Here is a 12,140-nt window from a genome sequence, read left to right on the forward strand (position 1 = left end):
TGTATGTTTTGTTTTATTCTTGTCCACTTGGGGGCAGTCATTCCCCTCCAATTTCCAAGCACTCCACAAACTGCTGCAATGTAGACCTCATGCTAATTGTTTCTCAAATTGCTGTAATTGTCACTGTAGTTGGGTTACAACATTCTATAATGTCCCATATAAGACCTATATACCTATTGATAACGCGTACAATAATATGAGTACAAATTCTTTTTTTCAGGTTTGCGTAAACGATGACCTGGTGTCCAAGAGGTTTGCCATTTACAACCAGGACAGGTCCAACAGCAACAAGCTGGAGCAGCTCAATGTACAGCATTTTAGGTTTTCGCACCGCGGCCTCAACACGACTGCCAGGAAACCAGCCCTGGCCGTGGTCGCTCCAGTGCCATTAACACAAGTGGAAACGGCACCTCCTCCAAGTAATAACTTGTTCAGCTTCTTCTGGATTAATTTTTGGCTGTAATACTAGTAGCACTATAGAACAATGTCATAAGAACAGTTCAGTTGTATTTAATGTTTTAGTTAAATATATTTTCATTTAATCTCTTAAGAACTACCGTATTTTTCGGACTGTAAGCACTTTTTTCAGTGACTTATACTCAGTTGTGACTTATCCGCATATAGTAAAATTAGAGCTCAGACCTGTACACAAAATCCCTGTTCCCTAATTGTCTTGACTTTTTTTTTCTTTTCTTTTTTGTGGTTAGCAAATACTTTTGCTGCATTACTGCCAGCCTCCACCTTTTTTAGCATGTTGAGGACGGGGGCGGTAATGCACCAAGAATTTGCCAACCACCAAACAAAAATAATAGAAACGGAAGATGTAGTTTTAGTACTTAGAAGGAAGAAAAATTGGAAGAAGACACGCAAAATAACAAGGTAAACCCACAATCAATGAAGTTATGGTCACAAATGGAAACCCCGTGATACAGTGAAGCTGCAAGAACCAAACCACGAAGTAACTAGGTTTGTTTTGAAACTTTTTAGTAAGGTAACATTTTTATTTCACTTTTATGTTGAGCACATTTTAGTTGGATCATTTTTAATTACATTTTTAATGTTCCTTTATTTTTAAGTACCTTTACACTGTAAATACTCAAACTTTGCAAAATGTTACAGTGGCTTACAATCATATTTTTAGGAATCAAACCCGTGGCTTTGATAAACACTATTGTATTTTGACAATAGTCGTGATGGTGGAACTTGGAGAGCAAATAATTTTATTTAGGTGATAATTAGTGTCAGAAGTTGAAGAACTACTGCGATTGGCTGGCGACCAGTTCAGGATGTACACCGCCTCCCCCCCTTGGTAGCTGGGATAGGCTCCAGCATGCCCTAGTGAGGATAAGCAGTTCAGAAAATGGATGGATAGATGGAAGTTCAAGAGATACTGATCTATGGAGTGTTAATGCCATTTATGCAATGTCATGTGACCTTCAGTGATGCAGCGTGTTAGACTGGGAACCTGTGATGAGATGACAGCACCCCCTCAGGTCGGTGTTTGTTAGTGAATGTTTCCCTACTCGGGTCATTGACAACCATTTTGTTTCTATGTCATTGTCCGTATTGTATTGATGTTTTTTTTCATGTTCTTGTTGTATTCACATTGTATCTATGTGGTATCCTTGGTCGCTGCTTTTTCAGAGGCCAAAATGTGAGGGAACCAGCAGTTCAAAGGTCACAGATGGGCAAGCATCACCAGGCATTCAATCAGCGAGGTAGAAGTCTAGCAGTGTGAATGAGTTAAATATGAAAAAGATCTGTGACGGCAGTGTGTCATTTCAGTGACTCATTGGAGGAATATGACTCCTCCCTGGCTGCCGCATTCAAGTCTCACCTCACTCTTTTCAGGTGAGTGATGACATCACGCTCTAGTCTGAGTGGCTGGCTGTTGATGACTGTGTGGTTGATGTCTCCCCAGGTTCATGAGGTTCCTCAATCCGGAATGCAGTTTTAAGGAAGAGACAAGTGTGAGTTTGATATAAAGCATTCTTAAAAGTAATGTGATGAGACACACCAGTAATTATGCTCAAATGTGAACGTTACAGGTGAGTCAACCTGAGGAGCTGATTGAGTGTTCACCTCAACATTCGTTGAGCTCACCCTCCACAGGACAGGAAGTGTAAGTGCCCGACTCGACACCATTGATACTCAAGCAGCAGTGACAGCAAAAAAAAAAAAGACAAAATGAAACAGAGATAGAGATATCAGCACAGGCTTTCTAGATTAAACCTGGTGTCCTCAGAACCCACTGAGCTGAATTTTAGCTTGAGGGCTTGCAAAATAATTAACATTAAACCTATGTGTTGTGTCATTTAAATTCAAACATATGTTCATAAAGGTACTGGCACACCAATACAAGAAACTTAAACTTAAAATAAATCTTTCTTCCTATCTTAGCTTTGGGCCGATTAAAAGCTCTGATATGATCGACACGTCATCACATACGGTCAATCTAACACCACCAAATGAATAAACTGGTTCTCGTTAAGAACAATACAGGAATAAAGTCAATGTTTTCTTAGAGAATATAGGCGTCTTTTCCAGAAGTGAAGATGCAATATGACTAGAATAAAGTTATATTTTTGAAATTCACTAGTTAAATGTGATTTTCTTCCTTTTATGCAAAGAGAAATTGTCTTACCGTGCTAACAGTATCAGCTGTTAACACATGAGCCCACATATGAATATCAGTATTAGAATATGACCTAGATACAGCATGCCCGTTTTGAGCTGCGTGCCTACAGCAACGCTAAGCTTGGAGGGCGAAATAGGTCCGTCGTAGGTGTATTTCATGAATTTTGGCTTGACAAAAAATTCAACCACATGATATTTGCTTTAGAATTCATAAAGTTACAGCTTCATTTCAATGCCGCATTTGATGCGAACTTGAACCTCACTAACATCCATCACCATTTAGGCAAGTACCTCCCCAACATGGCCGACACGTAAGCATGTCGTTCTCCCTCTGCTACAGTACTAATGTATCTAGCAATGATCAACAGGTTTAAAAAAAGAAACAAAAAACAGATATGCGCAGATGTGTTCCAAAAATGAGCGTTGAAAAAATACCTGTGGGGCAAATACTGATGCTATTTGTTTATTTGAGTAACCCACTTTTATAAAGGCAAACAAAAAACGCAACATCAGGTAAGACACGTTTGTTTCTGTTTACGGACATTTATTTGAGAGGGACAATGCAGTCAAAGGCAGAATTTCACCCCCCCAAAAATGTATACAGTATTCGGGCATCCAGAGGATGGATGTTGTTGTCGCTGCAAAGCTCGTTAAGGACACATTTAAGAGTCTTATGTTTTGTTAGACCCAAAAATGGAGTCTTAGGAGGTATGTCACAGAGAGCACTTCAATGAACATAGAGTATCTCTCAAAACTACGAGCGACTCTGAGAATAAACATGACTGTACCGTAGCCCCTAAATTCCAACATTCTACGTATGTGAAATATACTAATTATTCCTTATTTCTGTGGGTGAATTATGTCAAAACCACCACGAGCATCTTTACCAATCTCTTATGTATAATCCCCCACCCCAGCTCCACCCTCCATACAGTTGATTTTGGATTATTTTTATTTCCTTTATTAATTTTTAAGTATTATGCTCGAGAAATTATGGTAGTTATGTCAATTTGCATTCCAAAAAAAGAAAATAAAAAAAAGTCCCTGGACCCACGAAGTTTGTGAACCACTGGTCTCAGTTGAAAATACAGTAGAGCAATCAAAGGTGTGATCAGGCTGAAGGTGTTATGTTCGTGTTTCAGCAAACTGACTCCCACCCAATCGGACGTGATGGAGAGGAGCAACTCGGCATGCAAAAGGTGTTTCTACACAGTGTTACAGACGATCCATTTTGAAATACTGTATAATCATCAATAGCCTTATTTCAATTTGTATGACTGACAGAGTGACTGCAATGTGCTACACTACATTTAATCTGAACCCTTTCCTTTGCATCTCCTTGCTGCTTGGAGACTTTTAGAGTGGTTGAGTCCACAGACTCTAAAATTGCAGTCAGATGACGATATTAATGAAGATGACCTGGTAGGCCTGCTTTCATTTGCTGTGTAGCTTCAAGCCAATTGTGACTCTCCCTTTTTAGAAGTAAGGCTTATCAATAGGTGATGTTGATGTTAATTTGTTGCAAGGTGCTTCCCAATGCTCCCAAGATGGATGGAATTCTGGTGCACTCAGCTGTCCTGATGGAGCCGTGCTCAAACCTGGATGATGCCCCCGTCACTGAGACTCTTCGCAGGGTAGACAAATACCTACTATGATTAATAGAGCTACAGCTGACATTAAGACCCTAAACCCATTGCTTTATTGGTCTTTCACAACAAAACCATCTTAAACCAGTTTCCATACGTTAATTTTCCACATTTGTGTATCATATTTTTAGCAAATGTCATCAAAGACCACCTATGTTTCATAGACAATTGTTTCTGCTCTGTGTCTAGACATTGCAGAGGAAGCAGGTCTGCCTGTCTCTCACTGACCTTCAGAGTTGGCCTTTCGTGGGTCAAGGACACAACACCGTGATCATCTCGCACACCGCCGACCAGCCCCAAAGCTACTTGGCCCCCCTCCTCAGTCACATGCTGCTGAGCACTATCTTCACCATCTCTTCCTCCAGAGCAGGCGTGAGCGCACAATGCAAATATCACACATTATGTCACCTCGTAGAATGATAACAAGAAGCTTTTCGTGTGTGCACTTGTAGCCAGTTGCAGTGGTGCTGTGTACTGGCTGGGAGAAGGTCCATCTGGTTTGTGATCTTCTAGAGGAGAGCAAGGTTACCCGGCGCCTCAAACCAAAAAGCGCACTGATCGGTGGTGCCAAAGATGAGGCCAAAGGCTTCAAGATTCCCAAAGACTGTAAGTTGCTAAAGCATGTTAGTCTCCTTCCTTATAAGCAAAGCCAAGACTTGAGAAAGGCACCGATGGCTTCCTGTTGGGTCACTTCGCAAACAATGCCAAATATAGGCAAGCCTGTGACGCTGTGTCCCTGCGCTGTTTTGCCCTAACCTATCATGGGCGCTGTGCAAACTATTTGCAATGTGTTAACAGCCTTTAGACTGATAATCAGATGGCCCTTTACCCTTTTTTTTTTTCACATTTTTTTGTGCAGGTCTGCTACTAGTGACTACTCCCTTCAGCCTGGTGCGTCTGCTGTCATGTCACTGCTTTCTGTTCCTGCGTTTGAGCCACCTTGTGCTGGATGAGGCTGACCAGCTCTTCACGCTGGCCCCAGACCAGGTGACACCTTGGCTGTGTTGTAAAAATGTGTCTTGTGAAATTGCCCCGAGAGGGGAAGAAAAGGGCCTGGCTGGTGTGAAATTTTTTAGGCCGATACGGATTTTTGGCTGGAAAAAATGACCAATTACTGATTAATCTGCCGATTTATTAAAAAAAAAATATATATATATATAATGCATAAAATTATTTTTCCTCCCCATTCCTTTTTAATGGGTGTCACTTATATGTAAATTTTCGCTATTAAGATTTACTCTGCTTTGAATGACAGCTCAACACATTTCATTATAAAAGGTTATTCTATAGATTTGTGTGTAAATAATGAAACCATTCTGACAAGTATACAACTGCTATACAGTAGTTAGAGAACATAATTGGGCTGGAAATTATTTGGATATATGGATTATTTGATTGAGATTGAAAACAATTAGTGATTTCAAAACTTAGTATTTATTAAACTCTTAAAACTACTCAAAAGTGTCATCATAGCGTCATGCCCATTCATCCCTGCACTTTGAACAGTTAAACACTGTTTCTGTCAAGTACAAATTGAGTTATAAATCTCATGTAAAATTCAAGCCTCTTGCATTTTCATTGCTTCCTCCCCTGTCAGATGGAGAGTGTTTTGCAGCATTTTCAGAAGGTCACCTCCCGCAAGGAAATGTCCTCATGTCCACAGCAGCTGGTCGCGGTGGCCAAGCGGTGGACCACTCACATGGAGGCTCTGATGGCCGAGCACATGCCCTATGCTTGTGTCGTCATAGCAGCTCCTGAAGAAGCGGCACTGTATGGAAAAGTACAGCAGGTCACTACAGAGGAACTTTGACCCTGTAGCTGGTCTTGTGATTATGATGATGATGATGTCATCTTGTCACAGCTTGTCCTCATGACCTTGGAGAGCAGCAAGATCTCCGCACTGTTGAGTGCGTTGGATTTCAGCCCAGACGTGGGCCAGAAGACTCTCATCATCTGCAACTCCGCTGAGGAGGTTGAAGATGTCCACAAGGCAAGTAGTAATGACAAGTCTGTGTTTTGAAGAAGTGTTGGATTGCTGGGCAACTGGCAAGTAATTGATTTGATCAATTACATTTATCAGGATACATTTTTTTTCTTCTTCTTCTTCTTCTTCTTTTCCTTTCGGCTTTTCCCTTCAGGGGTCACTACAGTAAATCAGTTGCCTCCATCTAACCCTGTCCTCTGCATCCTCTGCTCTCACACCAACTACCTTCATGTCCTCTTTAACTACATAAACCTCCTTTTTGGTCTTCCTCTAGACCTCCTGCCTGGCATTTGGAAACTCAGCATCCTTCTGCCAATATACTCACTATCTCTCTTCTGGACATGTCCAAACCATCTCAGTCTGGCCTCTGACTTTTTTACCCCCTGCTCCTTTAGTTCAAAATGCTGACTTGCACTGCGTCTACTAACCTGGCAAAAAACTGTTTTAAAGCTTGTTTGGTATCACTATTAGGAGAAATAAAGCAAATCCCAAACTGCGGATAAAAAATTATTTTAAAAAACCTTAGAAAAATTGGGCTCTCTGTAAGCGACATATAGAAAAATCAGTTCAAGTCTGACGATTATGTAAAGTGAGATTTTATTATATCTTTTCATGTCTCCCAACAGGCTGTGAGCATTAAATCAGCATTCTGTTTGATGATTCACAAGGGTTTAATGCACACGTTGGACTTTGTGCTTCAGCAGTGGGCCAAAAACATTGGCTCTGGCACACACGTCATTCTGGGTAATGCATGGCGCACTTTTTGCTACTTAATTCATTTTCCACAAACACAATATTAATCAGTATACTGCATTTAGACTAGTGGGGTCGCATTGAACATATTGTAAAGAGAGACTTTTGTTTGTCATTGTAAAGATTGCAAAAAAAAAATTCTTGAATCTTATAACTATTTTATGATTATTTTTTATTGTATGAATTTATCATAACATTAACCATTGCATTTAGGGGGACTGGAAAGCCACGCTCTAGGTATAAGTGTACATGATTTAAAAATAATAAAATTAAAAAATATATCAACACTGATGCTAACTCTAAACAGTGAACTGTTTTTTTGTAAGTCACCACCAAAGAGTGCCTGAGGTGTTTGGGGCTGACAGATGCCACCTGTGTGGTCCACTTCGGATTCCCAAGTTCATCCAAAATGTTCGGAAGCAGACTTTTTTGCATGAGCAGCAACTTCAGAAACCTCACAGATCCCGTAAGACCTGGACCAGGTGTTGTAGATCTTGATCGGATATGGTTCTAATTTCCATCTCTGCTTTCATTCTCAAAGCTTTCCTCCAAAGACTCAATGGCGAAAGTACCTAAAGTCTGCAGGTCCTTGCTGCTGGTCTCTGAGCAGAATGCGCAGCACGTCGGCGGCCTGGTGCGCTACCTTAGACGAAGCAATGCTCTGCTTCCTGCAGAGCTCCTCTCTTTCACAGAGGCGGCTAACATGGCCCGAGAGGAGCAGAAGACTGAGCGGCCGCTCTGTCACCGCCTGAAGAGCTTTGGAGTGTGCAGGTTTAAAGCCGCCAGACATTAAACAGTATGACGATGAAAAATAGCCTTTGTACAAACATTCAAGTTAAGAACTTTTGGACATACAGTGAATCCTTGCTTCCGACCCACCCGCAGCAGTAGCAAAATCGCGAGATTGAGAGATTATGTAAAAAACTGTTTAAAAATTGTTACACCTCCAACAGGCAGTAAACAACACATTTAAACTTGATAAAACAAACATTTAAAAAATATTCCTTAGTATTGGTAACAATATGAATAAAAACAAAAAAATCAGTAAATTATAACTTTTTAAAGTGCAGTGGACCATGCATGTTTGCATTTTCTTTTTTGTTCCACCCGATCTCCCACTTAATAGCATTTTTTTTTTTTTTACCAGAAGTGTTTTTTTGTTTGTTTATTTGTTTTTCCTCCTCGAAGGTAAAGATACAGTATATGCGGTTGGGATCTACTGTATTCCTTAGTTCTCAAACTCACTTTCAGAGTTCTCCACCGTGTGCTTACTTGAATCTGTTAAGTATTTTTCTATAATAATGACATAAAAGAAGAAAATCAATCATTGTCAATTTAAACACAAAAATGTTCAACCAAACCATATAATTTTGTCCAACCAAAGTCTGATAGTGTAATGCTAACATAAAATGTGAAATGCAATAGATTGGCTAAAAGAAAGTGGCACTGACGTGTTATGGTAAGTATCAACCTTCAAACTGCTCTCACATGAGGCAGCCTCACATGTTGCGCATGTTGTGGCACGACAACGTACGTTTAGGTTCATCCTGAAATTTCATCTTAAAGCTGAGTATCACGTACTTGTTGTATATGTGTGTTTTGCTATGTAGGTTCAGCGCTGTGTGTCCAGACCGCCACAGGCTCATCTCTCAACTGGATCAGTCCTATCTTCCTGCTTCCGGACTCATAGAGGTCACCATGCCACAACAAGTTTTGATGACTCTTGACTTGAACTCAAGACTTAAAATCGACTTAAACTCTGAAGTTGAACTTAGGACTGGGCTTGATGAGAGACAAGGAGACTTGACAGACTTGAGTGTTCATTTTACATTCTTGATTTAAAGACCAACACATACAATCAATTAGTCTATATTGAGCATACAATCAATTGGTCTATATTGAGATGTTGGTGTGGGCGCGCATGCTGGAATAGGCACTGTCATGATTAGAGGATTAGCCTGTAAATCAGTCAAACCGCCTCAGATGGCATCACCATGTCAGGCTGCCAAGAGTTATTTTTGCTAGAAAAATACAAGTGTGATGTAAAACATTTAAGTGCAGAATGCAAATTTTAATTTGTTTTTCAAAGACGACCAGCTCAACAGTATCAATCAACAGTATTTTTTGTGATGTGTAAGCAAATAGCGAAATACCACAAATAATGAAAAGCAAAGTCGTAAATGGTGAACTTTGAACATAGAAAGATTACTTTACACATACCAGACTATGAAGGGCATAAAACAAGCAACAGCTGCCGAGATGATGCGTAATGTGTGCAGGTGTTGCCTCTCCACATCAAGACTGCATCCGTCTTCTATGGCCGTGTAATACAGAAGGACGACGATGTCTTTGACTGCATGATGGCTGACATCTCGTCTTACTATGCTGACCGCAAGCCATGTCCTGAGGAGGTGCTACAAGGAGGGTTGTACGCTGTGCAGGATAACCACAATTTCCACAGGTCTTGCTTTCTTCACACTGCAATGAACCTCCATTTATCAAGGGAGATAACATTCTAGGCCCAGCTGCGATAGGGGATAAATTAGAAAATAGAGAAAGCTGACAAAAAAACTTTCATAATATCGTGGGGATCAATATTCTGTGACTTTTCTGTGCAATGCTAAGCATAGTTTCTCCTGCTTCTGCAGGGTAAAGGTCCTGACTGTCCCCGACACCAAAGGCCTGCTATTTTTCAGTGTCCTCGTTCGCTTCGTTGACATCGGAAGAGAGGAAGAAGTAAAGTCCCACCAGATCCTGCAGCTGCCCGAGAAGTTCCACTCTTTTCCTGGCTATGCAGTGGAGATGATCGTGTGTCAGGTGAAGCCTGCTGACGCAGAGACTGACTGGCATCCCAAGGTACCCGCCGCCATTCTCTTTTTACTCTTAAAAATCAGGGGGTCGTCTCCCACTTCCCTTACAGTTTCAGTAGTACGACCAAGGGTGCACATGTGCACACTCAGTTGTTCTACTGCAGTTTGAAGCTTACATTGACATAGTGTTGTCACAATCCCAACATTTTGACTTTGATACTATACCTGCATAAAATACCTCGATACCGATGGTACCTTGACAAAAATCCAAATCATCAGCAAAAGCAGCAACATTACAACTGACAAAACAACTTCAAATTATTTTTATTTTTGTATTAATTCAAAATATTAGGATGTATACATGTTAGCCTATGTACATACTGTATATATTTATACTGTATGAGCCTTCACATTGCATGCCATAGCCTATTCTTGAAGTACTGTATTTGACTGCATGTGATGTCACCGTTATAAATATTGGTAATACAGTGGCTCTCCAATGACTCATGTATTAGTTTCTTGTGTGTGCGTGCATGTCTCTGCTCTTCTCCATTCCTATTCCAACTAGTTAAATGCGTAATCAAAAACTACAAACTAGAAACAAAATAATTCGTACTTGACTTATTTTTAAAGCAAGTGTCAAAAATGCGTCACAATCTGTCGCTCTGTCGTCTGAGCTTTTTCAATGGATGACTGTGATTTCCTACTGTGCGTTTGTTCATTGAACGTAACTTGAGTCCACTGCAGGAGTGACTTTCTTTTTCTTCTCTGTGATAAACGTTTGCTCTCATTACAAAACGTTTCTAAAACTGAAAATCGAAAACCACTTGTGTATGTTTTCATGTGTTTATTGAAAACATGCGTTGGCAGTGCTGTCCCGTTGGCTTCCACTCAATGCGTGCGCGCTCCCGCGGCAGCGGATTATTATTAATTTTTTTACAAGGGTTACTTTAACACAACACCTGTTAGCGAGGTGCTTGGCCATATTAGACGTGTTCCTGCTTCGAGCCACAGTAACTTTAAAATAAAATAATAATCAATGTATATGACTGATTTATAATGAATGTATATGACTTTTTTTTTTTTTTTTTTTTTAAGAGCTCAGTATTGTTCATTCGGAAATGTCATCATCATTGCTCTTTTTTTTTTTTTTTTTTTTTTTTAATATATATATATATATATACACATATATACATACATATATACATATATACATACATACATACATACATTTATTTTTTTTTGTGTGTGTGGGTGAGTATGTGTGTGTGCGTGCGTGCGTGCGTGCGTGCGTGTGTTTGTTAGCTCACCAGAAAACCTATTAGAAAAAAAAAATCTCATACCGTTCACCTAAATCGAACACCAGGAGACCCGAGGGGACCGAAGAAAACCAAGGAAGGTGAAATCCAGCACCGACCAGACACCCCCCACCAGAACTCCTCCCCAGCCCAAGAAACATCCAGACCCCAACAAATCCAAAAAACATAAAATCAGGGAGGCCTCAAGAGACCAACGGAGAGACCGAGAAAAGGAAGGAAGGACAGACGAAGCCGCGTGAGATCCGAGACACCAGCCTCCACCGATTCAATAACCTGAGGAGGAAACAGATTGTGTCTGAGTTTCGGTAGATGCTGGTGTGGTGGATCTGGCATGCATGAAAATCTCCACCAAAGAGGGGAGCCGTCGACCCCCGCCGGAACAGAGCAAGCGCAACACCTCAGGGCCCCCCAGGCCGCGGCAGCGCCAAAGGACGACCCCCGGGCCCCACCAGGGCCACCGGCCGGAGAGCAAACCCAGGAGCAGGAGCGCCCCCCGCCCCAACACGGCCCGCGCCCCCGGCCCAACGCAGCAGGACGGGGCACTGCAGGCCCACCAGGCACCCCACCGGCCCCCAACCCCCGCCCCCCCCCACAACCCCCCGCCCCCCATCCACCCCCGCCACCCACCCCAACCCAGTCCCAGCCGCCCCCATGCCCCCAATCCCCCAGACACCCCGCACCCCCCCACCCCGCAACCCCCACCCCGACCAACCGGCAGCCCCCCAACCCCCGACCCCCAGCCCCCGGGGACCACCCGCACCCAGGCACCGGCGCCGAAGAGGGGCCGGACAGCGGAGCGGAGAGGGCAGCCGCGCCCACCCCACCCCCCGCCGTGTGGAAGGACGGAACACCGGGGGCAGAAGGGGGAGATGGGGGCACCGGAGGGCGGCCGACACCCCCGAACCCCAGGCCCAGCGGGGGAAGGCCCCGGTCGTCACCCCAGCGTTCTTTGTGAAAATTAACCCCTGTTACTGAGTCCGCCAGCTCGCGG

At 42.4% G+C, this 12,140-nt stretch overlaps 1 protein-coding gene across 10 annotated transcripts in view; it reads left to right on the forward strand.

The window, feature by feature from the left end:
- tdrd12 (tudor domain containing 12) overlaps positions 1 to 12,140 on the forward strand; it is a 28,525-nt gene that overhangs the window by 5,018 nt on the left and 11,367 nt on the right. For 7 of the 10 annotated variants that reach the window (XM_086073883.1, XM_086073882.1, XM_086073874.1 and 4 more), the window contains 21 exons: positions 221 to 419; positions 1,441 to 1,493; positions 1,645 to 1,718; positions 1,786 to 1,851; positions 1,922 to 1,970; positions 2,049 to 2,122; positions 3,780 to 3,836; positions 3,990 to 4,059; positions 4,164 to 4,271; positions 4,473 to 4,655; positions 4,736 to 4,889; positions 5,143 to 5,270; positions 5,881 to 6,072; positions 6,145 to 6,273; positions 6,894 to 7,011; positions 7,234 to 7,257; positions 7,347 to 7,486; positions 7,562 to 7,791; positions 8,631 to 8,712; positions 9,300 to 9,481; positions 9,669 to 9,876. In XM_086073883.1, the coding sequence (XP_085930009.1) occupies positions 221 to 419; positions 1,441 to 1,493; positions 1,645 to 1,718; positions 1,786 to 1,851; positions 1,922 to 1,970; positions 2,049 to 2,122; positions 3,780 to 3,836; positions 3,990 to 4,059; positions 4,164 to 4,271; positions 4,473 to 4,655; positions 4,736 to 4,889; positions 5,143 to 5,270; positions 5,881 to 6,072; positions 6,145 to 6,273; positions 6,894 to 7,011; positions 7,234 to 7,257; positions 7,347 to 7,486; positions 7,562 to 7,791; positions 8,631 to 8,712; positions 9,300 to 9,481; positions 9,669 to 9,876 (2,520 nt within the window). The remainder of the gene's footprint in view (positions 1 to 220; positions 420 to 1,440; positions 1,494 to 1,644; positions 1,719 to 1,785; positions 1,852 to 1,921; positions 1,971 to 2,048; positions 2,123 to 3,779; positions 3,837 to 3,989; positions 4,060 to 4,163; positions 4,272 to 4,472; positions 4,656 to 4,735; positions 4,890 to 5,142; positions 5,271 to 5,880; positions 6,073 to 6,144; positions 6,274 to 6,893; positions 7,012 to 7,233; positions 7,258 to 7,346; positions 7,487 to 7,561; positions 7,792 to 8,630; positions 8,713 to 9,299; positions 9,482 to 9,668; positions 9,877 to 12,140) is intronic. The other 3 variants (XM_086073878.1, XM_086073879.1, XM_086073881.1) reach the window with 2 other exon arrangements.

The sequence above is a fragment of the Leptonotus elevatus genome, chromosome 4 (assembly GCF_054856555.1).
Source record: "Leptonotus elevatus isolate MCC_2025b chromosome 4, RoL_Lele_1.0, whole genome shotgun sequence".
Lineage (NCBI taxonomy): Eukaryota > Metazoa > Chordata > Actinopteri > Syngnathiformes > Syngnathidae > Leptonotus > Leptonotus elevatus.